Source organism: Pristiophorus japonicus, chromosome 11 (assembly GCF_044704955.1).
Source record: "Pristiophorus japonicus isolate sPriJap1 chromosome 11, sPriJap1.hap1, whole genome shotgun sequence".
Taxonomy (NCBI): Eukaryota; Metazoa; Chordata; class Chondrichthyes; family Pristiophoridae; genus Pristiophorus; species Pristiophorus japonicus.
In genome coordinates this window covers 131,599,681-131,627,146 of record NC_091987.1, presented here as the reverse complement: position 1 = coordinate 131,627,146, position 27,466 = coordinate 131,599,681, and the positions used below count along the sequence as shown (strand labels likewise).

Here is a 27,466-nt window from a genome sequence, read left to right as displayed (position 1 = left end):
CAGGGAAGGTTAAATCAGTGAATGCTTTATATCCTAAATATGCTCACTTGTGTTTCACTATCTAACAATCTTTTTGGGATGGCATTGAGATCTGAAACAAACTCTGTGAGATGATTCCCATTTTTCTTGGATTATTTTTGAATGCTCCTGGTCACGGTCACCACATTGTATATCCGGCTGTTAAATCGGTTGTCACTCTGTTTCCTAATTTATAAGTAGTCCCTTCTTACCTTGCTATATTACTCATTATTAATATCCCAATAATTTCTCAGACTTCAGCTGCGAGCACTGTTTCCATTTTCTTGAGATCATAATGTATATACTGTAGAAATTATACACAACATAAAATAGGTATAAGGCTGGAATCTAATCCCTGCTTCAGACTATGTCCACAAATCAGTCGGTCTCTACTCTTGCAGTTTACAAAATTATCTGAACACTCTAGATTACAGCCTTAAAATTCACTCCCAGCCATCCATAATTCTATGAATGTCAGTTTAAAACACAGAGTTTCAGTTTGGGTCCATGTTTGCACAGCCAACAGGTTGAATGAAACTTAATATGCATGAAATAAGGAGTGTCTCAAAATAGCGTTTGGCCGAGACTCCATTAGATGAGTAGTTTTCTGCATTAGCCACTTTCATGCATAGTTGCTTACATTGGGGCACCTACATCAGCATAGCTTGGATGTGCCTTTTAGGATCATATGGCTGAACTAGCAGATGTTGGCAGCCAGATGTACTATAAATGTCTCTGGCTTCCCATCTTTCGAAGAACTATACAGCAGCTTCATGTCTGGTTCGAACAACAGCTTCATTTTTCCTGCAGACCTCTTGGTTTTCCTTCTATGTGTCATGATCAAAACAATTACAACTTTTGTGTGTGCAGAATGGTTATATTTGGATTTGAGTGAAAAACATCATTGATCAAGGCAGTGAACCAGGATTCTGCAGTTTCAGTATCTGTGCTCTGTATTGTCTGCAGAATGGGACATGTTGACCATACAGAATCTCAAAATATTTTAACTTGATAGCTATTTTTTGAATACAATATGCAGCAGACATTGACACTCGCTACTAGTGAGTAATTGGGAACCAATCAATCCTGACCCACTCTTAATTAGTAATACATCATGGATTCCACTATCACGTATCGTACTGTCAGTTCCAGCAGATATTGAATATTCACTGAATAATATATTCACTGAATAATATACTTTTTCATTGTTATTTGTTTTGTCCGTTTTTCATTGCACGCCCTTCAGGCCTCAGCCAGTGCCAATCTTGAGCTGTCCACTAATTGATGGATGAGAGCTGCCTGGGATGTGAGACAATGCCTGATGTCTACTCATTGTTGTCCCATCCTCCGCCAGCTCGCTCGTAGACACAAGTGGCGATTGGGAACTGAGTGTCTGGGGAGACGGAGGCCTGAACCCACTGTCTACGTCTCTGTGGGACTGTGGGCAGGCACAGCAACATCACTGCCCAATGCATTGATTGTTTTATAGTTTCAGGGAGACAGCTGCTGTGCAATCCAGACCTGCCACGGCATGGTTCCATTTCATAGATAGTCCAATAGTAGTTGATGACTAGCACGTCTGAACACTGTTCGTGGCCAGGAGAAGCTGTAAGCATCACTGAAACTAACCATTATGGGGGTACACTGTACTTAGCAGAGCATGTCCTCCAATGCATTGAGAGAATGTAGATGTTCTGATCACAAAATCAAATTTAAACCATGTTCCTCCTTTATTTTTGAACAAAATTCTGCTTGTAACTTTCTAGCTTAGGATTTTAAAACAAATCTCATCTCGGGGATTAATTACTTACCTTTGATGCATTGTTTCTGTGAGAATCAAGAGGTTTGACTGATCAGCACCGAGACTGGCATAATTCTGCAGTTTCAGTTCTTTAAGTGTGTGCAATCCTGTAGTGGGTAGATAGATGAGCTTGTGGATGATCGCTGCTTCCCTGCTTCTCTCTTAGCTGCCATACGTGAACTGGCTTTAACATGGCACAGCAGCTTTGGAAATCCTCCCAGTCCACTCCTATTCACAACACACATTAACACCTTAACAAAAGCATCTATCTTCCTGTTTTGTCCCAGTTACCCTGCTTAGCAACTGCATCCATCTTCCCGTAGCACCAATAACGTCTATTTCCTCTGGCTGCTTTCGTAGATAGAAGGCAATGCAAGGCAGCACGGTTTCCCCATGCATGCTACTAATACAGCCTGTTTAGTTCTTGTTTATACAGACTCTTGCTAAGTTTTGTATTTGTAATTTCATGCACTGTTCTTCTGTCCTGGCCGCTGCCCCTCGGATAGGCTGACCTCTGCTCTCCATATGACATCCTGCAGTCGGACGTCCGCAGCATTCAAAAGACTGTTAGTGCACTGCTGACACACAGGGAGAAAGTCCAACAGCCAACATCAGCCTTTCTCACTTGGGATCTATTTGGCTTTTGCCTTTTCCATGCTTTCTTTTTATTGTTGCTATATGTTACTTACAACTGGAGTGCATTGATATAGAACATTGCATGTGCATATATCCTTGCACTGTGTGTATAATCCGACTACAGGTATTTGTATTCTTATTAATACCCACTCTTCTGTTTGCTGCTGTTACACTAACCCTTTTACCAAGGAGCACCCAGTTTGCGTTTGAAGTTTCCTGTACCTCTTTGGCAGATAAATCCAATGTTGTGTTCTCCTAAGATCAGTTAACTGCTTTCAGGGTTTACAAATCTCCTTCGTTTATGTAGCCTGTTACTAACCCCACTTTGAAATTGAGGGCTGCTGTGAAATAAGTCTGAAGAAACATAATGTGTAATGCCTTTAATATATTTAAGGAATATATATATGTATTATACTTCTTGGTGAGAATTACTCTGCATATTATGGCAGCTTAAAATGGGCAATTCCACCCCTAACAATCCTGTCACTATCCACAGCATTTGAATAAGTCTACATTGGAAATGGCATTTATGCAAGAATGTACCAATTCTGCTTTATTTTCTGGATTGCTCCTCAAAAAGGAATAATCCTCCTGATGAAGTTAAATTGACTTGCAGCGCCACCCAGTGGTGAGACGCCAGTCCGATCCCACGAGTTCCTCGGTTCCAAGGGGTCTTGCTTGGATGGGCAGATTTGTGATACTGCTCACATATACTCCCTACTGGCTACCAGTCCTGTGCCTTCCTTCTGGTTGGCAATGGACTCAATGCATAGAGGATCTCACACAAGGAAGAAAGTGTTAAAATACACTGAGGAGATTTGTCCTGTAAAAGAACAAAATCTCACCTATTTGCCACAAGCAAACTAAAGCCCTGTTTGTACTAAAGCTCTAAGTGTGCAGGTGATGTGAAGTACAGGTTATTCCTAATAAAATCCACAGTGCAACTACAAATTGCCACTTGTGCCGAGCTGGTCAGAGCATTCCCTGCAGATTCCCTGCCGTCTGTTCTTCCTGCAGCAAAGAGTTGGACATTTGCTTTGAGCTGGTAGATTAATACCACCCAGCATATGATCTGAATCTGAATAGGTAAGTGTATACACTGAAGGCACATTCAGTTTGGGCTGTCTTGATACAAAATTAATCTGATCTTGTGTAAATGTAGCTCAGGATCTTTGTGGTGCTTCTCAATGACACATGGGTTTGTGAAGGGGTGGGGTTATTATTTAATGCTTAGTGTTTGATCTATGAACTGGTTAGAGAGCAGTCAGTCACTATTCTCGACTGAATTCTGCTAGGTTCAAGATCCAGGCTGCCTCTCACTTCAGCCCACCTGCCATTCTTGGTGTGATTTTACTTGTTTTGGAGCAGGTTCCAGGGTGACCTGCACCACAGGTTTTACCTTGAGGTGTGTGTGGGCTGCGAGGGCTGTGTGGAGAACAAATGACCTGCTGAGCTCTTCACTCACAGCTGCTCCTCTTGATAATCACTGAGCAACAGCCAAGAAACCTAAGTCCAGCCCAGCCTCCTCTTTCCTCCAACCCACCACAAGTCTGGTGTCTGAGGGTGCCACAGCAGCATGTGTCTTCAAAACTCTCTTTACATATCGACATTTGTGGCTTGGACCATTTCTCTAGGAATCCGTAGTAAAATTCTTTACCTTTTTATGCTACCTTTCCTTAGGAAAAGTTATGTCTGCCCCATCACATACTAGAAGGGAAAGGGTTGATGAAAGTAAGTATGACCGTTCAAGCACTGCTAGACTGGGCCATAACCAAATCCCCACTATTTTCGTGAATCCAGAATTGCATTGCTACCGGCCTCCAGGACTCGAGCGGGCGGACAGCCTGAAGACGCAGAGTGAGGACAAGACATACGAAAAGAGGACACTTTTCATCAGCTGACAGGTGGAACAACTTCTGTCCATTAAAACACTCGCATCATTTGTTTTGAAAATATAACTAACAGCTACATATGTTACAGTATTTAATCACTATGTTAACTTTACAACTACAGATATTTACATCTTTGCGGCAGTGAGGCAAAGCCAAGGTCCTAAGTATGTTTTAATATATATATAAAAAATACTCCCTTTTGTTGTGCTAATTTGTTTAGTTGCTATGATATTCCAATGGCTTTTAAGAATCGTTGTGAGAAAGTTTAGAACATTTTCATAAGTTATTTATATTATTTATTCAGGAGATGTTTTACCCATCCATTCGGATGAAGGTTGTAAATTTGAAAAACTTACAGCTAAAATTGCTTTTTAAAGATAGGAACAATTTTATTGTACTGCGATGATTTGTGCATTTAGTTGACGCTTAGTTTCACCTGTTAAGTGATCCTAAGGCTTCCTGAGAATGTGCTGGTGATCTTTATTTATGTGAAATGATTTACTGAGAGTGATGAGCAGTCACTAATCTGAATCAGTGTATGAAAAGCAGCTTATCTGGATTGTGTCTCAGGGTGGTCACTGTTACACAGTAAAATTACCAGTTTAAAAAAAACTGGCACAAAATTTCTCTAAATACATGACTGGCATCTGCCATGTGCTTCATTCCAATAGTACATTCCAGATTTTGTACCCCTTGTTCAGTTAGACTAGTTAGTTGATTTAAGTTTTGAGATGGAACCAGTTTGATTTTGATTCTCCAAAGTGATATGAAAAATGAAGAAAGCAATTTTTCCGACACATGGCTCGGAGGAGTGGTTTTGGTTAAATACCTTCAATGTTCTTCAAACAGCAGAAGTTGGAACTGTGACAGTGTTTCTTTGTACAGGGAATGAATGGAGCGCTTTATCGTCCAATGTGCCTTGTTGCTCTGATATTTGTGATTGACTTGGTTTGACTTAATAATTCACTCTCTTAAAAAGTTTACACGTGAAAGCCATTTTACACCATTGTAAGATAAATATTAGCATACTTAAATTGCAACAATACCAAAAAGTCAGCCCAAATTAGACATACTGTCAAAAAGCCTGTGGTTTGTTGAGAGTGTGTGAACTGAGTCTCTAGACTTTATTACGTTTAATTCCTTACATTGTGCTGCAATGCACAATTCAATGCAATTTATTCAAACTGACCAATCTCGCCTTCTCGGTGTACTTGCTGTTCGGTGATTTATGTAACTGCACAAGGCGCTGCATAGAGTTCAGTTTGTGCTGAGAAGGCAGCAGGTGCTGACTAAAGATTTACTAGCCAAACCTAAATGTTAGCAGCCAAACCACATTGACATCCTGTTGCCTATAACGGGGACCACTTCAATCTGTAATAGTGCCCAGGGAGTCATGCCCTAGCCATATTGGCACCAAAAAATGTCGAGTCGCAAGCAGTTTGTGTGCCAGTGTTTTGAAAGTGATTGCACATTGTTTTATACACTGCAAAGTGCAGCGAGTGAGAATACGCGACAAATAACTTGATCTTTGTTGAACTCGCACAATGCTTAGAGGTAACGTGAATGAAGCAATATATTTATGGCTGCAAAGTCCATTGGTTTTACTAACCAGGGAGCAGATCGAATTTCAACACAAAAGGGAAAGGTTGGAGCTTGTGATAAAAAGAGCATGTTAAATAAGCACTATTTCAAAATGAAGCTATTTTTAACAAAGGAAAAGCTTTTTTTTCCCCCGAGTTGCCGACTGCCAGACACAGTGACCGATTTGCATTGTTAGTAAATGTGAAGGAACAGTGGGGATTGGAGACTGTGCAGGTATCTGTTAGTGGGGATTGGAGAACTATACAGGTATCTGTTAGTGGGTATTGAGAGACTGTGCAGGTATCTGTTAGTGGGGATTGGAGAACTATACAGGTATCTGTTAGTGGGTATTGGAGAGACTGTGCAGGTATCTGTTAGTGGGGATTGGAGACTGTGCAGGTATCTGAGAGTGGGGATTGGAGACTGTGCAGGTATCTGTTAGTGGGGATTGGAGAACTATACAGATATCTGTTAGTTGGGATTGGAGAACTATACAGGTATCTGTTAGTGGGGATTGGAGAACTATACAGGTATCTGTAAGTGGGGATTGGAGAGACTGTGCAGGTATCTGAGAGTGGGGATTGGAGACTGTGCAGGTATCTGTTAGTGGGGATTGGAGAACTATACAGGTATCTGTTAGTGGGGATTGGAGAGATTGTGCAGGTATCTGTTAGTGGGGATTGGAGAACTATACAGGTATCCGTTAGTGGGGATTGGAGAGACTGTGCAGGTATCTGAGAGTGGGGATTGGAGACTGTGCAGGTATCTGTTAGTGGGGATTGGAGAACTATACAGGTATCTGTTAGTGGGTATTGGAGAGACTGTGCAGGTATCTGTTAGTGGGGATTGGAGACTGTGCAGGTATCTGAGAGTGGGGATTGGAGACTGTGCAGGTATCTGTTAGTGGGGATTGGAGAACTATACAGATATCTGTTAGTTGGGATTGGAGAACTATACAGGTATCTGTTAGTGGGGATTGGAGAACTATACAGGTATCTGTAAGTGGGGATTGGAGAGACTGTGCAGGTATCTGAGAGTGGGGATTGGAGACTGTGCAGGTATCTGTTAGTGGGGATTGGAGAACTATACAGGTATCTGTTAGTGGGGATTGGAGAGACTGTGCAGGTATCTGTTAGTGGGGATTGGAGAACTATACAGGTATCTGTTAGTGGGGATTGAGAGACTGTGCAGGTATCTGTTAGTGGGGATTGGAGAGACTGTGCAGGTATCTGTTAGTGGGGATTGAGAGACTGTGCAGGTATCTGAGAGTGGGGATTGGAGACTGTGCAGATATCTGTTAGTGGGGATTGGAGAGACTGTGCAGGTATCTGTTAGTGGGGATTGAGAGACTGTGCAGGTATCTGTTAGTGGGGATTGGAGAGACTGTGCAGGTATCTGTTAGTGGGGATTGGAGAACTATACAGGTATCTGTTAGTGGGGATTGGAGAGACTGTGCAGGTATCTGAGAGTGGGTATTGAGAGACTGTGCAGGTATCTGTTAGTGGGGATTGGAGACTGCAGGTATCTGTTAGTGGAGATTGGAGAGACTGTGCAGGTATCTGTTAGTGGGGATTGGAGAGACTGTGCAGGTATCTGTTAGTGGGGATTGGAGAGACTGTGCAGGTATCTGTTAGTGGGGATTGGAGAGACTGTGCAGGTATCTGTTAGTGGGTATTGAGAGACTGTGAAGGTATCTGAGAGTGGGGATTGAGAGACTGTGCAGGTATCTGAGAGTGGGGATTGAGAGACTGTGCAGGTATCTGTGAGTGGGGATTGAGAGACTGTGCAGGTATCTGTTAATGGGGATTGGAAAGACTCCAGATATCTGTTAGTGGGGATTGGAAAGACTGTGCAGGTATCTGTTAATGGGGATTGGAAAGACTGTGCAGATATCTGTTAGTGGGGATTGGAGAGACTGTGCAGGTATCTGTTAGTTGGGATTGGAGAGACTGTGCAGGTATCTGTGAGTGGGGATTGAGAGACTGTGCAGGTATCTGTGAGTGGGGATTGAGAGACTGTGCAGGTATCTGTGAGTGGGGATTGGAGAGACTGTGCAGGTATCTGAGAGTGGGGATTGGAGAGACTGTGCAGGTATCTGTGAGTGGGGATTGAGAGACTGTGCAGGTATCTGTTAATGGGGATTGAGAGACTGTGCAGGTATCTGTGAGTGGGGATTGAGAGACTGTGCAGGTATCTGTGAGTGGGGATTGAGAGACTGTGCAGGTATCTGTTAGTGGGTATTGAGAGACTGTGCAGGTATCTGAGAGTGGGGATTGGAGAGACTGTGCAGGTATCTGAGAGTGGGGATTGGAGAGACTGTGCAGGTATCTGTGAGTGGGGATTGAGAGACTGTGCAGGTATCTGTGAGTGGGGATTGAGAGACTGTGTAGGTATCTGTGAGTGGGGATTGAGAGACTGTGCGGGTATCTGTGAGTGGGGATTGAGAGACTGTGCAGGTATCTGTGAGTGGGGATTGGAGAGACTGTGCAGGTATCTGTGAGTGGGGATTGGAGAGACTGTGCAGGTATCTGTTAGTGGGGATTGGAGACTGTGCAGGTATCTGTTACTGGGTATTGAGAGACTGTGCAGGTATCTGTGAGTGGGTATTGGAGAGACTGTGCAGGTATCTGTGAGTGGGTATTGGAGAGACTGTGCAGGTATCTGTTAATGGGGATTGGAAAGACTGTGCAGGTATCTGTTAGTGGGGGTTGGAGAACTGTGCAGGTATCTGTTGAGCTCCAGGAGCAGGGAGCTCACCCTTGTACAATCTCCATCTGAGCATGTATGAAGAGTGAATGCATGGTGTCAGAAACAAAACTGTCCACGTCTTCTCAAACATTCTTGCAATGTTTTTACTTTCTGAATATTTCTGAAAAATATTTAGAAAGGGATAAAAATCCAATAAAGACTCTCAAGAGAAATACAAATACAGCCAGATATATTTCAGACACATTTCTCTATATTTTGGGGAGATTAATTATATTCTTATTAGCTATCTGTAACAAATGCGATTGATTTACTGTCAGTTTTAGTTATTTCTGTAGGCGTCCTTTTATAATTTTTACAGCAGCACCTTCTGAGACCCGTAGCTGCGGTCAGGCTGTAGAATGGAGCTGCCGGGGGGGGGGCGGAAGTTTCGAGCATAGGAAAAACATTAATAAGGAGACATTTTATTGATTAAAAGATTGATACTTTTTCAACCATCATGTCTAGTTAGACAAAGAATATTAATAAAATTTAGTTTTGTGATACATTAAACCTGTTGTCAGAAAAATAATAGAACGGAATAACTTGAAACAAGAATAACAGATGTGATTTCATCGTAGTCATTTCTTTTGTCTTAAAGATTGATTCTGGATAGTAGCGATGGATTGTGACAGGTTCAATTTTTGATGGAGGCGTGTAGTGAAGAGCTTTGAAGTGGGGTGGGACATTGGAGAGTGGGGCGGAGCTGTGGAATGGGGTTGGGTTGTCGGGAGCAGGACAGAACTGTGGTGTGGGTCAAGTCTCCAGGGAAAAGGGTGGGGCTGTAGCGAGCTTTGGGGAGTAGGGTGGGGCTGTAGGGATCAGGCGGAGCTGTGGAGAGTGGGGCGGGGCTCTATGGAAAAGGGTGGGGCTGTAGGAAGCTGGGTAGGGCCAGAGTGCTTTATGATGATATGAATCTGGCAATGCAAATGAACTTGTTTAATTCCATTTATGTCTGCCAACCTCAAACTAAAGTAGCCAGTCACTGTGGATTATATTCAGTCTTTTTGGAGATGCTGTTTCAGTAATTTAAAAAAATATTTTTCTTGATATTCTGAGTGAAATAACTAGCAAAGAGGACCAAAACCATGTTGGATGTGTAGGATCAATGGTATCAAATAAAATAAATCAGATGACATTATGACGATGTAATGCACAAGGGAGCTGGACACAGTGATGGAGGGGTTATTTTTCAGTAAACTCATTCACTTGACTCACTTATTGCACCACTTGTATGTGTAGCATTGAATCAGTAACAGCATTTTTACTTTTTGTGACACTCGGGAACTCAGTTGGATTGTGGGTTTGTGACATCATGAAAATCTCTTCCAGATGTGATATGAATCCCTTGGTGTGCACAGGGGAAGTGTGGTATAAATCAGGAATGTTATCTGCGGATAATAACTTGGCCACGTATTGTAATGATATGGTTAACTGGAAATAAATGAGAACGGCTATGTTGCAAACACAAGGCTATCCAGCAGCATTCTTCGAATTATCCTAAAGCATGAAATCAGAAAAAAAGCCTTATAATCCCAGATAAAGCAAGATACAAAGTACAAACTCTAAAAACAGTCTAAGTGAATGCTTGAGGTACATATATGTGAAGCAGTCACAGCATTGAAATCTGAGGTAAAGATGTAATCAAGCGTAAAGATTAATGTGTTAATTGTATTATCATTATGATGATGGGCATTTTAAAATAAGCAGAAAGTAATGTATTTATAAAAAGGACACAGTGCACAAACCAGAAGAGCAGTGGCGTTCCAACATTTGTTTCACTTGCACTCTAATGATATTTGTATTCATGAAATAAAATTCCCGATTCCAAGCACAGCCATGAGCAAGAATTGTTTACTATTGATTTTGGCGTGTTTAATTAAAACTAGAAAGCAGAGCACTGTAATGGGACTATGCACTTAATTGGATATTTATTATCTGATAGAATAGAGGATGGAAAGAGAACCTTGTTTAAAATGCAAGGCTGTTTTTTATACCACAGAAATACAAAACCTAATGGAAGCACAATTGGTAGACGGGGAGATATCCTGACTCTTGCATCTTAGAGGTGACAAGTGCTGTGGAAATGCAATTTACAGAAAGTGATGTAATTTATTGTATATAGATGACCACAGTGCTTTTTTATTTACAGATTTTGAGTATTTGCTGTTGGAATGACATATTGTGTAATCAATCAGGTTTTCATTGTTCACAGCTGGCTTTCAGCATGTATTATATAAAAAGAGTATTGTTCTATCTTTTAATATTTTGTAAAATTGCAGTTTCTATCGAGTCATCGAATTCTGGAGCACCCAGTTCCACTTATATGGCCAAAAGATCTTCCGATGTCTGTATATAATTTGCGCAGTATATTTTGCATGTGTGGCCTATTGATGTTATCTAAGCCATTGTATATAGTGTATATTATGTAGAAATCACTTTTATTGTAACATCAATAATAAAGCCATGTTATTTGCAAATGTTATGTCTTCTAGCACAATATATTTCTTGCTTTTCCAATCACAAAGGTGGAAAAATAGCCCTTGAGAACTGAGGGCCAAGAGCATGGGTGCAGTTTGTTACACTGTGCTGTGGTACCCCACACACGTGGCATCGCAGGAAACCAAATAACTTGAAGTAACTCGTTTTACCATCTTTAGAAGGCACTGGTTGATAACTTTGTTGAACTTTAACAAAATGAACCAGTTTAATGGTGCACACTTTTCTGGAATCTGCTGTGTCCCAAAGTGCTGCCCTTTATCATTTTACACATCAACTGTTCCTTTACAAAATGAACCCCAAAGCATAGCTGGTAGTTATTGCACAAAACTATTTGCCAATTTAAGCATGGAAAGGTCATCGACCTGAAATGTTAACTGTTGCTCTCTCCACAGATTCTTCCTGACCTGAGTGTTTTCTAGCATGTTCTGCTTTTAACCAACGCACACTATTGTTCATGAGCAAATTAAATGATCAACACCTGGGAGATAAATATTGATGAATGTAAAAAAAAAAAGTCCATCTCTAATGAACATAGCAGGGGAGTTTGTCTGATTCGCCATGTCGCACTTGGGAGTCAATGTGGTGCGTGGACATCAGTGATGCTGATAGTGAAGTTCCTACTGACCAGATTTTAACCATCTCCTGCAGGTGGCTGCTTTCCCCTCAGTCTCGCTGTCTCACAGCTACATCTGCTGTAGTCACCTGCTGACGTCCTTGTCATTTATTTTTAAATGTGTGGCAATGGGCAAAATCTACTCTGGCTGATTACATCTAGAGGTAATTTCTGCCTGTTCTCCAGATACATTTTGTTGAATGGAAACAATTTCCCTAGTATTGGTTTAAAAACAAATTCTAGGATTTCCAAATAGTGGAGATAAGTTGTACAGCTGCAGAAATATAAGGACCAATGGTAAGTTTTAACAGGTTGTAGATAAGTATCTGCAGTAAGCAATGAGTACCTCTGGACAATAGCCAATAAGATCAATCCCTTCATAAATAAACAAGCAACAGGATCCTGTGGTCAGAATAAGTCATTTAGACAAACTTTAGATTGAAAATGGCAAACATGAGAATAAACAACTATTTGAGGGGAAAAAAGATTGTCTGAGGGACACTTGGTACCAATGAGGCCATATGTGGCCCATATGCAGAGCCGGTGAGTTCCAGTGCTTTAAACAATTCAGTCACAGGCTGGAAAGTATTTAGTTCAACTAATTTGAAGACTGACTAAACAACTTAACTGTGATTATTTTGTATTTTTCAATAATGTACAATCTCTAAGATCTATTAGAATTATTTACACAAATTTCTATTGCTTCATATAAATTAAATTGAGACATATTGATCCATTGTATTCCCCCTCCCCCGTCTATCTTGTACTATACTCGGAGTGCAATCTGTACTGAGTGCAATAAAAATGCAATGTGCTGCTCGGTTGAATAGTACATATTGGTGTTGAGGGACAATATGCTTAAGTGTGAGCAGAAATGACTCATTCTTATGATATTTGTATCACCACTATTTTCTACCTCTCTTTGCAGTTGCCTCTCTCTTCCCAGCCTACTCTAATTCTGGTTTAGCAAATTCTGCAGTGAATTCTGACTGCTATGGTGACGGAAACGGTTGCTGTAGATTCTGTGTCAACACATTGCCTCCTGTGGCCTATTTGGTTGGCAGTTGTACAGTGATCTGATTTTGGTGCAGGACTTATTTCAAATGACCATTTCCCAACATAAAATGTTCCCATTCAGCGCTACAGGTTGTCCCTGAGAATGACAAGAGAATACACATGCTTACAGCCAAGATAATGACTATGTAATCAGGCTATTGGTTGCTTTGCATTTGCAACCTTAGTCCTGCCTGCCTCATCACTGATTATTTTCTGGATACACATTTGTTTCCTAAAAGCTCAGGATTGTACCACCATTAATATTCAGGGATGTTCAGATTGAATAAATATCCAGGTGAGGGTCTGTTCCCTTCTCTTTGCCACGCATTATTTTCCAACCTCACCCCCACCTCTTCCATGCTATGGATTCTGACCCTCTCTTCTCCCATTGAATTTTAACCTCTCATCTACCCTTGCATTCCCTTCTCTTGTGTTGCGAGTTTGAGGAGCTCAACTTTACAGATAGTGGTACGACAATAGGTCCAGTTTGAAGTTGCAACTAGAAAGCGTTCTCTAATTACAACTAGCCCTGTAAGATTGGCTGAGTGCTTTGCACGAGCCCTCAGTAAAGGTGTAACAGATTGATATGAAACTTCTTTATGGCATGCTTTGCCAATCTACTTTAAGGAAATGTTGGATAGTTTTACCCTGACTGAGTAGCATCAGCAGGCTCTAGCATCTTTGACAATGGGATTGCAGTGACTGTATTGCCCAGCCAATGACTTAGATAGGTGTTGACCCACACAGCCAGGACATGCCAACTGACTAGTCGAGTGCAAAAAGCATACTTCTAAAACAAAAGATAGGGAGACTAAGATAGAGCTGACACTGGAGAGGATCAATAGAACCCTAATCCCCAAGATTAGAATCATCTAATGGCCTTTGTGGTCCAGGTACACACAGACCAAAGAGTAATGGCCAAAGCAAGATTCAAAGGAGAGCCGAGGTTCCTGGGTGTCATGTATTGATCTTTGTAGCCCTGTAGACCTGCCCTGAGCTCGAGAGGTAGGACAAAATGCTGGGAAGTTTCCTCTCCAACCCCCCCACCTCCCCAAGACACTTATGTGAGTTCCAGAAGACCATAGTAACTCATGCGGTTCCCTATCCCCAGCTATCCACCACCTAACTTTTATAACGAACAAGAGCAGACATTGATGACGAGATTAAACAATGCCTCCAGAGCGCCAGTGCAGCCTTTGGCCGCCTAAGGAAAAGAGTGTTCGAAGACCAGGCCCTCAAAACTGCCCCCAAGCTCATGGTCTACAGGGCTATACTAATACCCCCCCCCTCCTGTATGACTCAGACATGGACAATGTACAGTAGACACCTCAAGTCGCTGGCGAAATACCACCAACGATGTCTCCGCAAGATCCTGCAAATCCCCTGGGAGGACAGACGTACCAACGTTAGCGTCCTCGACCAGGCCAACATCCCCAGCGTTGAAGCACTGACCACACTTGATCAGCTCCGCTGGGCAGGCCACACTGTTCGCATGCCAGACACGAGACTCCCAATGCAAGTGCTCTACTTGGAACTCCTTCACGGCAAATGAGCCAAAGGTGGGCAGAGGAAACGTTACAAGAACACCCTCAAAGCCTCCCTGATAAAATGGAACATCCCCACTGACACCTGGGAGACCCTGGCCAAAGACCGCCCTAAGTGGAGGAAGTGCATCCGGGAGGGCGCCGAGCACAAGTCTCATCGCTGAGAGCATGCAGAAATCAAGCGCAGGCAGCGGAAAGAGCGTGCGGCCACCCTTTCCCTCAATGACTATCTGCCCCACCTGTGACAGGAACTGTGGTTCTCGTATTGGACTGTTCAGCCACCTAAGGACTCGAGTGGAAGCAAGTCTTCCTCGATTCCAAGGGACTGCCAGTGATGATGATAACTTGAAATATCCTCTCAGGAAGCTGTTTAGCCGTCTTGATGGATTGCAGTGAATGCATACTCAGGACATACTTTGGTAACCTGAGTGAGATAATTGAAAAGAAATACCTCTTAATATCTAACTTAATGCTTTATGTATTTTATTATAATCATGCACCCAAGTTCTCCCATCTCCACCCATCACAAATAACCTACTCAACTGGACAGAATCTATACCCTCCATAATCACATCCCTTTAAGCTTACAGTTCTCTAATGAAAAGTCTCCAACTCCTGGAGCCTACCTTGCTAGCCAAGTGCCTCAAGACTATCATTTTGGTTGTCCTCCTCTATACCTTTTCCAGGGCCTCAACGTTTGTGGGGGACCAAAACTGGAGACAATCCTCCAAAATGAGATCTTGCCAATGACTTGAATAGCCTGAATATAGTGTTCCTAGTTTTATATTGTACTGTCCCAACAATGTTACCCAAAAAGCCTACTTGTGTTGTTGTTTAAAAATGTAGGAAAGGGTTATTATTCTGTTACTACGTTGACCACATTTTACTGTGCCCCATTGTTAATTTCTCTGTTATTTTTGTCTCTTCCAATTTCTGTGCTGGTATATACAATCTGATTACAAAGATTGCAGTCTTTGGCTTGTGATCTTTGTATCCCAATACAGGACACAAACATTCACCCAACACGTGTGTTTTCAGTAAAACCACTGCAGTAAAGAACCAGTCCTATGAGGCGTCAGTCTTTAATGAAGCTCATTCCAAATCCAATGAAGTGAGGTGCTGGCAGGATACACCTGCAATATTCCTGATCTTAAATCAAGCATTTACAAGATGGCACAAGTAGAGGCAAGGAAAGTTGATCACTTACCCAGTTTCTAATCACTGGTTACAAAACAGCAGCAATATGACGCTTGCCCTTTCTAAAAACATAAGAACAGGAGTAGGCCATTCATCTCCTTGAGCCTATTTCACCATTCAATTAGATCAAGGCTGACTTGTATCTTAACTCCATTAGCCAACTTTGGTTCCATATCCCTTAATACCTTTGCCTAACAAAAATCTTATCAATCTCAGTTTTCAACTTTAATTGATCTAGCCTCAACAGCTTTTTGAGGGAGAGTTCCCGATTTCCACTCCCTTGGTGTGAAGAAGTGCTTCCTGTCATCACCCCTGATTTAACAGCACCTGATTTGGGGATGCTGTAATAAGGGTGAGTACAACAGGGGGGATAATGTGGCAAAGCACATATAATGCAGACACCTGCCATTTGCACCATGACTTTCCACAACACCACTTTTTAAAGAAGGAGAGAGAGAAAACAGGTAATTATAAACCGGTTAGCCTGACATCAGTAGTGGGGAAAATGTTGGAATCAATTATTAAAGATGAAATAGCAGCGCATTTGGAAAGCAGTGACGGGATCAGTCCAAGTCAGCATAGATTTATGAAAGGGAAATCATGCTTGACAAATCTTCTAGAATTTTTTGAGGATGTAACTAGTAGAGTGGACAAGGGAGAACCAGTGGATGTGGTGTATTTGGACTTTCAAAAGGCTTTTGACATGGTCCCACACAAAAATTTGGTGTGCAAAATCAAAGCACATGGTATTGGGGGTAATGTACTGACATGGATAGTGAACTGGTTGGCAGACAGGAAGCAGAGAGTCGGGATAAACGGGTCCTTTTCAGAATGGCAGGCAGTGACTAGTGGGGTGTCGCTGGGCTCAGTGCTGGGACCCCAGCTATTTACAATATACATTAATGATTTAGATGAAGGAATGGAGTGTAATATCTCCAAGTTTGTAGATGATAAGCTGGGTGGCGGTGTGAGGAGGACCCTAAGAGGCTAAAGGGTGACTTGGACAGGTTAGGTGAGTGGGCAAATGCATGGCAGATGCAGTATAATGTGGATAAATGTGAGGTTATCCACTTTGGGGGCAAAAACACGAAGGCAGAATATTATCTGATTGGTGGCAGATTAGGAAAAGGGGAGGTGCAACGAGACCTGGGTGTCCTGATTCATCAGTCATTGAAAGCTGGCATGCAGCTACAGCAGCTGGTGAAGAAGGCAAATGGTATGTTGGCCTTCATAGCTAGGGGATTTGAGTATAGGAGCAGGGAGGTCTAACTTCAATTGTACAGGGCCTTGGTGAGGCCTCACCTGGAATATTGTGTTCAGTTTTGGTCTCCTAATCTGAGGAAGGACATTCTTGCCATTGAGGGAGTGCAGCGAAGGTTCACCAGACTGATTCCTGGGAGGAGAGACTGGATCAACTGGGCCTTTATACACTGGAGTTTAGAAGGATGAGAGGGAATTTCATAGAAACATATAAGATTCTGATGGGACTGGACAGGTTAGATGTGGGAAAAATATTCCCGATGTTGGGGAAGTCCAGAACCAGGGGACACAGTCTTAGGATAAGAGGTAGGCCATTTAGGACTGAGATGAGGAAAAACTTCTTCACTCAGAGTTGTTAACCTGTGGCATTCTCTACCACAAAGAGTTGTTGATGCAAGTCATTGGATATATTCAAGAGGAAGTTAGATATGGTCCTCACGGCTAAAGGGATCAAGGGGTATGGAGAGAAAGCAGGAAAGGGGTACTGAGGTGAATGATCAGCCATGATCTTATTGAATGGTGGTGCAGGCTCGAAGGGCCAAATGGCCTACACCTGCACTTATTTTCTATGTCTATGTTTGTATGTAATGTAAGTTTGCCAGTGTCGGCTGCCTAGGTAAAACCAGCTGGGGACTGTTCCAGGAAGCTTCCATTTTGCCATCTAAACAGCAACATGTACAGCAGCAATTGGCAGATGGACCAACCTATGCTATAATGGAGGAAGCTAATTGCTGGAGTAGGCTAAAAAAATATTTTGGGTCATTAACATGGCAAAGTAGTGATCAAAGCACAGATATCAAAAGCCTAAAGGGGTCCAACAACTGGAAATTGACTGAAACATCTTACCAAAGCATTAAAGTTGACAATTTTTTATTCATTCATGGGATGTGGGCGTTGCTGGCAAGGCCAACATTTATTGCCTATCCCTTGAGATGGTGGTGAGCCGCCGCCTTGAACCGCTGCAGTCTGTACTCCCACTGTGCTGTGAGGCAGGGAGTTCCATGATTTTGACCCGGTGACGATGAAAGAATGGCAATATATTTCCAAGTCAGGCTGATGTGTAACTTGGAGGTGGTGGTGTTCCTATGCACCTGCTGCCCTTGTCCTTCTAGGTGGTAGTGGGCCTGGGTTGGGGAGGTGGTGTCAAAGAAGTGTTGGCGAGTTGCTGCAGTGCATCTTGCAGATGGTACACACTGAAGCCACGTTGCGCCAGTGGTAGAGGGAGCAAATATTTAAGGTGATGGATGGGCTGCCAAATAAGCAGGCTTGACAGATTTTAACCTTCACATTGATTGGACAAAGAAAATTTGCCAGGGTAGCCTTGAGGAAGAGTTCATAGAGTGTATCCAGGATAGTTTCCTTGAACAGTACGTTGCAGAACCAACCAGGGAGCAGGCTATCTTATAGCTGGTACTGTGTAATGAGACAGGATTAATAAACGATCTCCTAGTAAAGAATCCTCTAGGAGTGAGTGACCATAATACGGTTGAATTTCAAATTCAGTTGTAGGGTGAGAAAGTTGGATCTCAAACCAGTATCCTAAGCTTAAATAAAGGAGACTACAAAGGTATGAAGGCAGACTTTGCTAAAGTGGTCTGGGAAAATAGATTGCAGAGTGGGATGGTTGATGAGCAGTGGCAGACATCTAAGGAGATATTTCATAATTCTCCACAAAAATATATCCCAATGAGAAGGAAAGGCTGTAAGAAAAGGGATAACCATCCGTGGCTAACTCAGGAAATAAGGGATGGTATCAAATTGAAAACAAGGACATACAAGGTGGCCAAGACGAGTGGGAGGCCAGAGAATTGGGAAACTCATAAAAGCCAGCAAAGAACGACTAAAAAAATAATAAAGAGAGGGAAGATAGATTATGAAAGTAAACTAGCATGAAATCTAAAAACAGATAGTAAGAGTTTCTATAGGTACATAAAAAGGAAGAGTGGCTAAAGTAAATGTTGGTCCCCTAGAGGATGAGACTGAGGAATGAATAATGGAGAACAGGGAAATGGCAGAGACTTTGAACAAATATTTTGTATTGGTCTTCACAGTAGAAGACACTAAAAACATCCCAATAGGGGATAATCAAGGGGCTATAGGGAGGGAGGAACTTAATACAATCACTATCATTAAGAATTGGTACTCAGTAAAATAATGGGATTAAAAGCGAACAAGTCCCCTGGACCTGGTGGCTTGCATCCTAGGGTCATTAAAGAAGTAGCTGCAGAGATAGTGGTTGTAATCTACCAAAATTCCCTGGATTCTGAAGAGGTCCCAGCCGATTGGAAAACCCCAAATGTAATGCCCCTGTTTAAAAAAGGAGGCAGACAGAAAGCAGGAAACTATATAGACCAGTTAGCCTAACATCTATCGTTGGGAAAATGCTGGGGTCCATTATTAAGGAAGCAGTAGCAGACCATTTGGAAAAGCATAATTCAATCAAGCAGAGTTAGCATGGTTTTATGAAAGGGAAATTATGTTTGACAAATTTGCTGGAGTTCTTTGAGGATGTAACGAGCAGGGTGGATAAGGGGGAACCAGTGGATATGGTGTATTTGGATTTCCAGAAGGCATTTGATAAGGTGCCACATAAAAGGTTACTGCACAAGATAAAAGTTCACAGGGTTGGGGTAATATATTAGCATGGATTGGCTAACAGAAAACTGAGAGTTGAGATAAATGGGTCATTTTCCGGTTGGCAAACAGTAACTAGTGGGGTGCCGCAGGGATCGGTGCTGGGTCCTCAACTATTTACAATCTATATTAATGACTTGGATGAAGGGACCGAGTGTAATGTCGTCAAGTTTGCTGACGATACAAAGATGGGTGGGAAAGCAAATTGTGAGGAGGCCAAAAAAAATCTGCAAAGGGATATAGACAGGCTAAGTGAGTGGGCAAAAATTTGGCAGAGTATAATATGGGAAAATGTGAGGTTATCCACTTTGGCAGAAAAAAATAGAAAAGCAAATTATAATTTAAATGGAGAAAAATTGCAAAGTGCTGCAGTACAGAGGAACCTGGGGGTCCTTGTGCATGAAACACAAAAAGTTAGTGTGCAGGTACAGCAAGTAATCAGGAAGGCAAATGGAATGTTGGCCTTTATTGCAAGGGGATAGAGTATAAAAGCAGAGAAGTCCTGCTACAACTGTACAGGGTATTGGTGAGGCTTTTGGTCTCTGTATTTAAGAAAGGATATACTTGTATTAGAGGCTGTTCAGAGAAGGTTCACTAGGTTGATTCTGGAGATGAGTGAGTTGACTTATGAAGATAGGTTGAGTAGGTTGGGCCTATACTCATTGGAGTTCAGAAGAATGAGAGGTGATCTTATCGAAACATATAAGATAATGAGAGGGCTGGACAAAATGGATGCAGAGAGTATATTTCCACTCATGGGGGAGACTAAAACTAGGGGGCATAGTCTCAGAATAAGGGGTCGACCATTTAAAACTGAGATGAGGAATTTGTTCTCTCAGGGTTGTAAATCTGTAAAATTCTCTGCCCCAAAGAGCTGTGGAGGCTGGGTCTTTGAATATATTTAACGTGGAGATAGACAGATTTTTGAGCGATAAGGGAATAAAGGGTTATGGGGAGCAGGCAGGGAAGTGGAATTGAGTCCATGATCAGATCAGCCATACTCTTATTAAATGGTGGAGCATGCTCGAGGGGTCAAATGGGCTACTCCTGCTCCTATTTCGTGTGTCTTGTCCTGGATGGTGTCAAGCTTGTTGAGTGTTGTTAGAGCTGTATTCATCCAAGCAAGTGGAGAGTATTCCATTACACTCCTGACTTGTGCCTTATAGATGATGGGCTTTAGGGAGTCAAGAGGTGAATCACTTGTTGCAGAATACCCAGTCTCTGAGCTGCTCTTGTAGCCACAGTATTTATGTGGCTAGTCCAGTTAAGTTTCTGGTCAATGGTGACCCCGACGATGTTGATGGTGGGGGATCTCAGCCAAGGTAATGCCATTGAATGTCAAGGGCAGGTGGCTAGACTTTCTCTTGTTGCAGATGGTCATTGCTTGGCACTTGTGTAGCGCAAATAAATATTACTTGCCACTTATCAGCCCATGCGGTCTTGCTGCATGCAGGCACAGACTACTTCATTATGTGAGTTGTGACTTTCCGGTTGGGATTCAGGGATAGCCCAATCTCCCTACTGTTCTTATGCCAACCTTGCCCTCTTGGGCTAGAAAATCGAGATGGTGGCACTTGCACCAAGTAGCTTGAGAAGCCAGAAAGACAGGGACAGAGATAAAAAGCCAGGGAAAAGGAAATGGAGAAAGGAAGGGGTAAAAAAGGAGGAATGAAAAAAAAGTGAGACAACTACATTAATGCCGTATTTAAAATGTGCTGGAGGATGCAGTATTGGCTCTGTTCTCACAGCAAGAAAGCCAAGAGTCACACTTTCACCACCTGCTCATATTCGCAAGTCAGGATCCAAGTTTGAGATTGGAAGACCATTGCTCACCAGCCTGGGTTTCAATCATTAAAAATAGCTGGCAAGATAGTTCTTTTTAAGCATTGAAATCAGAATGGTGGTGCCGGCATTTATCTTTCCTTTCTCTGCTTTTCTACCAGAGGGACACAATTCAGTCACTTGAACAATGACTGAAGAAAATCTGTCCCTTACAGCAGCAGCGTCGGCAGCCATAGGACGGAGGATTTGCATTAAAGCACCGTCCCCTGCGACCAGTGAGATGGACCAAGCTCACCAATTTCAATCATGCGCGTGTTTCTGGCGGAAGTCAACACTTCAAGTATGCAGCTAACTTATGACCCAATCTTGGCAACTCCAAGTATTCCAGATCACTCAACAGTAACTGTAAAGTAATTTAAGCTGTCAACTCTGACTGTGTGCTGCCACTGGTGCTAGAGGTGGATACAGCCTGTTCCAGCTTGTCTAGACTGCTAAATGATAGCAATGCGTTGTTACAAAGATACTTCAAATCAAATTGCTGCATACTTGACTTTATTCTAGGGTCGTGCTCACAGATTGATTTCCTTGGGTAGGTATGGGCATCATAATGAGTCCGATTTCATAAACAAATCACGTGCAATGATTTCAGATAGGGACAGGTCAGCTCCCAGGATGAACGGCACATTGCAGATCAACAAACTCACTAAATACTGCCCACTACATATGGCCAAGGGAGCGGACGTCAGTAAATCATTCTGGATCATGTGAATTACTTTACAGGGAGATTAATTTCTTCAACTGTTACATGATCAAAAGGCATAGTTGAGATGTTCATTACTGCTGGCGATTCTTAAACATTCAGGTACTTTGCATGATGCTTGATATGGTCTCCAATAAACGTAGCGATGAAGAAGTAACTGTGGTCATATCCCTGCAGATAGCAAAATGTGAAACTGTTAAAACCATAGAGAAATGTTGATATTGGTCAAAGATCCTACACGTCATTTAGAAAAGATGAAACATTTTAAAGCGCAAATGGTTGTATACATGGCAAAGCGTAAATGACAGAAAAGACTCTTCTGAAAATCAAAATTGATCCTTTCAAATCTGAGCATTCTTCAGTAGCACACGACCTCTTCAGTGCTGAATCACTGGATTGTAATTCGTTCTATTTCAGTAACCTCAGTAATTTACCCCACACTTTCTCATAACAAGGGCATTGTTTTAATTTGCCCTGTATTTCTCAGCCTCTCAGTTTATTTACTTCTGGGAGCGGACAAAAGTCCAAGGCAGGTACCGAAAGAACAGAACAAATTATGTAAATGTACCAGTTTGGTACATTTCACGATGAAAAGATGAAAAGGTGAAGTCATTTACACTTTAAACACTATGGGCGAGTTTCCTTGTTTTTTGCATGCTTAACACCCACTTAACGTCCATTTTACAGCTGAAATGACTTATAACGCCCATATAGCCACAAAATGGGAAACTGACGGGCATTTTGCGGAAGTTTATTGCCGAGTGTTACTTACCCCATGTGCTTAACGCCGAGAAAAAATAATACCGGCAGTCCACTCTTTTTGGGTGGAATCATCAGAATGGGCAAAATCAACACCCATAATATCACCCAGCATTACTTTCCGCACAAAATTAATGCCGAGATTCAATATCGACCACTGTAAAAATCATATTTGCCGAAACTCGCGGCCATAAGATCGGCCACTGTCACTTTCACCACCTCGCACACATATCGTCCACAATATCGCTCTCCCAAAAAGTGGAACTAACCAGAACTAATCACAGCGTTATGGACACCATGTTTTACATCACATGTCGCATCCTTTAAAAGGCTGCTGTGCTTCAACCTCGGGGGAGTTCGGATGAACTCTGGAGGTCATTGGAGTTGATATGAACATCTGTACAAACATCTTGACCATACTGTGACCGATTGAAATTTAATAAGTGTCTTCGTGGGACATTCATTGTTTGTGACCAATCGGTGGAAAACAGAGAGCTATTGCAATAGGGCCTGTCTTTTCTCACCCTCTCTTGGTAACCAATTACATGCTGCAGACTTGAGAGGGCCGAAGGTACTCTCCACAGCATCATGTGCCCAATGTAAGACGTGTCAGACTCATGAGGAGGACCAGGCGTTATACCCCCCGCAAGTATAGGAAGAAGCAGTCTTACCTCGACTTGCCCGACACCACCTGCCTTCGGAAACTACGCTTCCACAAAGAGGTTTCAATGAGGAATGCCAGCTCATAAGGGGAGATCTGCAGCCTGCCAGCACCATCAATACTGTACTGTCCGTCGAGGTCAAAGTCACTGTCGTTCTAAACGTCGGATTCTTTTCAGGCCTCAGCTGGAGACATTTGCGGACTTTCTCAGCATGGCACACATTGCTGCATTAGACAGGTCACTGAAGCCCTGTACACACGCAGGAGGGACTTGATCAGCTTTCCTATGGCCAGGGAGGCACAGAGTGAGAGGGCTCTAGGATTCTCCAGAATTGCTAACTTCCCCAAGGTGCAGGGAGCAATAGGCTGTACGCACATCGCACTGCGGGCACCTTTTCAGGATGTAGAGGTTTTCAGGAACCACAAGGGATTCCACTCCCTGAATGTCCAACTCGTTGTCGACCACCAGCAAATTATAATGGCAGTGAATGCTAAATTTCCGGGCAACATCCATGATGCTCACATCCTGTGTGAGAGCACTGTATCTGACTTGTTTAACAATCAGCCACAAGGTCAATGCTGGATGCTTGGTGACACAGGATATGACCCCCCCCCCCCCCCCCCGCGTGACACCCACACCGAAGCCAAGAGGCAAATACAATGAGAGCCACAGAGCCACTCGCAATATCGTGGAGAAAACCATTGGAGTGCTTAAGCAGCGCTTTAGATGCCTGGACCACTCAGGAGGCGAGCTCCAATACCACCCTGAGCAGTTAGCTCAATTCATGGTGGTGTGCTCCATGCTGCACAACTTGGCTATCAGGAGGGGACAAGAATTGCCTGATGAGTCTGACAGTCCACCTGAGAGAGGAAGAGGAAGACGAGGAGGCGGATTCTGACATCGACCCACACAATCAGGCTGACGCTGAAGTCATGCCCCTGCCGCCCTCCTCTCGACCGCATGAAAGGGCCTGTGGCGGCATGATAGCTGCAAGAGCTTTATGTCAGGCGCTCATCAATAAGCGCTTTGCCCGAAAGAATGTTAGTGTTATTTACAAGGCTGACACACTGCTGGGTGTGCTGGTCATACATCAATGGTGGGTATCACCTTGGTGACAGTTAAAGTTTAAGCTGATTGAAGTTAAGTGTAATTATACCTTTTGATGTTAAGGAATCACCAGCGTGTAACGGTGCAGCTATCTGAGCCAATGCGCAACAAGGTTTTGTTAAATAAAAAACATTTAAACCGAACAGTTGTCTGAAATCATCAGTATTTCTGTAAAAACCAACCCTTTCCGCCCCCCGCTTCTCCTCCCCACCTCTACCCCTTTCTCTCCTGACTCCAAGCCACATGACCGAGGAACTCCTCAGGCGATGCTTCATTTGGGTGGGGGGGCAGGGGGGGCTCTCATGTTGGTTGGCAATGGGGGTGCGGTACCTTGGGATGCAGTGCTGCGCTCCGGGACCACTGGGAGCCCTCTGCCACAGTGTTCCTGGCTACCAGCTCCAGGACCTCCACCATACCTTCCATGTTATATATTATTTGTTCGACAAAAACTCGGTGACAACTTTGTTTTTGGTGCTTAGTAGGCTTTTTGCTGCTGGTGAATCTCCCTCACACAACAGCCAAACAAGCACACACCACAGCTGCACACACCTTCAATCCCCCTCAGCTCCCTCTCTCTGTCTTCTCTTCTGCGCATGTCATGATGACCCTTGACCTCCTGAATCACGGGAATCGAGCATTGCCATGCGTTTGCTAAGGACGGTGACACTTTATGGCAGAAGGTCAGCGAGATTTAACGCTACCATCCATTTCATATCGCTCGCGGTAACGCCCAATTTCAAAAATGGAGACTAGGTGCTTTGAGAATGGGCGAGAAGCCGGCGATCTGAAAACCCATTTTTACCACCCACACCGGAAATAACGCTCATTTTTGGGCGATATGCACAAAAGTGTAAAATCTAGCCCATGATACCAATAGGTTGCTGGGTTAATCTGGACCCTGGACACACTTGCCTCTTGAAGCCGAAATACAACAGGCATCTTCTTGTCAGTACAAGCTGCGATGAAGTTATCGGGGAGTAATTGCCCTGCAGCCAGGAACTGATCATCCTTTCCTTGGTCAATAAGTATATCCAGGAGAGGTCCTGAATAGGCTCCCACCAGGCAGGTGGCATCATAAGGCTACGGGGAGTAGAGAAGTTTCACAATTTAATACCAATGTATTATGCAGTCAAACACTGAACATAAGTTGTTCATCTGCTTGTTTACAAACACCTTAACTTGCTTGCAATTTATAATATAGTAAACTCATATTAATCTGTATAGTTTATGAACCACAGGGAATCCAAACATTTAGCACGAACTGTTCTAAAAACTATTTTCTAGGTAAGTCTTAATAGCACTTCAGCCATAAGAGGCGCTATAGTTTCTACATGTTTAACTGTATATAAGTGAAGTGTCAGATGGTGCAGCAGGGTCAATAGTGAACTGAGTAGGACTCAGCTAGTAATCTGGCAAAACCTGCAAAGTGCATCCACATGGCACTGCCTTGTGTGACAGTCAGCCCTGAAACACAGACTTGAGGATTTCCCGTTGAGAACAGAGGGCTTTGGCAGCTGAGCTAACGGGACTGCCTCAGCTTAAAGAAGGCTGTGGAAAGCATTCTTCTCTCAAAAACTAAACAACGTTAAAGAATTAAAAAATATGTCAAACTGTCTACTCCCAGTTTTTTTTTTAAAAACAGAAAGGCACGGTTTGGCTGGTACAGGTTGTCAGTACAAATTCAAAGTAGGGGCCCTGGGTTTGAATCAGGATCAGGGGGGTTGTGAACTAAACAGGAAACTATAGACCAGTTAGCCTAACATCTGTCGTTGGTAAAAAATACTAGACTCCATTATTAAGGAAGTAGTAGCGGGACATTTGGAAAAGTATGATTCAATCAAGCAGAGTCAGCATGGTTTTATGAAAGGGAAATCATGTTTGACAAATTTGCTGGAGTTCTTTGAGGATGTAACAAGCAGGGTGGATAAGGGGGAACCAGTGGATGTGGTGTATATGGATTTCCAGAAGGCATTCGATAAGGGACCACATAAGAGGTTACTGCACAAGATAAAAGCTCACGGGATTGGGGGTAATATATTAGCATGGATGGAGGTTTGGCTAACTAACAGAAAACAGAGAGTTGGGATAAATGGATCATTTTCCTGTTGGCAAACAGTAACTAGTGGGGTGCCGCAGGGATCGGTGCTGGGTCCTCAACTATTTACAATCTATATTAATGACTTGGATGAAGGGACCGAGTGTAATGTTTGCTGATGATACAAAGATGGGTGGGAAAGCAAATTGTGAAGAGGACACAAAAATCTGCAAAAGGATACAGACAGGCTAAGTGTGTGGGCAAAAGTTTGGCAGATGGGGGAAAATGTGAGGTTATCCACTTTGGCAGAAATAACAGAAATGCAGATTATAATTTAAATGGAGAAAAATTGCAAAGTGCTGCAGTACAGAGAGACCTGGGGTCCTTGTACACAAAACACAAAAAGTTAGTATGCAGATACAGCAAGTAATCAGGAAGGCAAATGGAATGTTGGCCTTTATTGCAAGGGAGATAGAGTATAAAAGCAGAGAAGTCCTGCTACAACTGTACAGGGTATTGGTGAGGCCACACCTGGACTACTGCGTACAGTTTTGGTCTCTGTATTTAAGGAAGAATACACTTGCATTGGAGGCTGTTCAGAGAGGTTGAGCCTATACACATTGAGAGATGATCTTATTGAAACTTATAAGATAATGAGGGGGCTCGACAAGGTGGATGCAGAGAGGATATTTCCACTCATAGGGGAAACTAAAACTAGGGGACATAGTCTGAGAATAAGGGGCCGACCATTTAAAACTGAGATGAGGAGAAATTTCTTCTCTGAGGGTTGTAAATCTGTGGAATTCTCTGCCTCAGAGAGCTGTGGAGGCTGGGTCATTGAATATATTTAAGGTGGAGATAGCCAGATTTTTGAGCGATAAG

At 42.9% G+C, this 27,466-nt stretch overlaps 2 protein-coding genes across 13 annotated transcripts in view; one reads left to right on the top strand and one right to left on the bottom strand.

Moving 5' to 3' along the window:
* Positions 1 to 8,073, top strand: part of lrch1 (leucine-rich repeats and calponin homology (CH) domain containing 1) — a 229,371-nt gene extending 221,298 nt beyond the window's left edge. For 2 of the 9 annotated variants that reach the window (XM_070894070.1, XM_070894068.1), the window contains one exon: positions 4,136 to 8,073. In XM_070894070.1, the coding sequence (XP_070750171.1) occupies positions 4,136 to 4,249 (114 nt within the window). In that variant the 3' untranslated portion in view covers positions 4,250 to 8,073. The remainder of the gene's footprint in view (positions 1 to 4,135) is intronic. The other 7 variants (XR_011595900.1, XR_011595903.1, XR_011595901.1 and 4 more) reach the window with 7 other exon arrangements.
* A 13,723-nt stretch (positions 8,074 to 21,796) lies between these two features.
* Positions 21,797 to 27,466, bottom strand: part of esd (esterase D/formylglutathione hydrolase) — a 40,734-nt gene continuing 35,064 nt past the window's right edge. For all 4 annotated transcript variants that reach the window (XM_070894064.1, XM_070894067.1, XM_070894066.1 and 1 more), the window contains exons 8-9: positions 25,462 to 25,629; positions 21,797 to 22,192 (exon numbers count right to left, since the gene is read on the bottom strand). In XM_070894064.1, the coding sequence (XP_070750165.1) occupies positions 22,112 to 22,192; positions 25,462 to 25,629 (249 nt within the window). In that variant the 3' untranslated portion in view covers positions 21,797 to 22,111. The remainder of the gene's footprint in view (positions 22,193 to 25,461; positions 25,630 to 27,466) is intronic.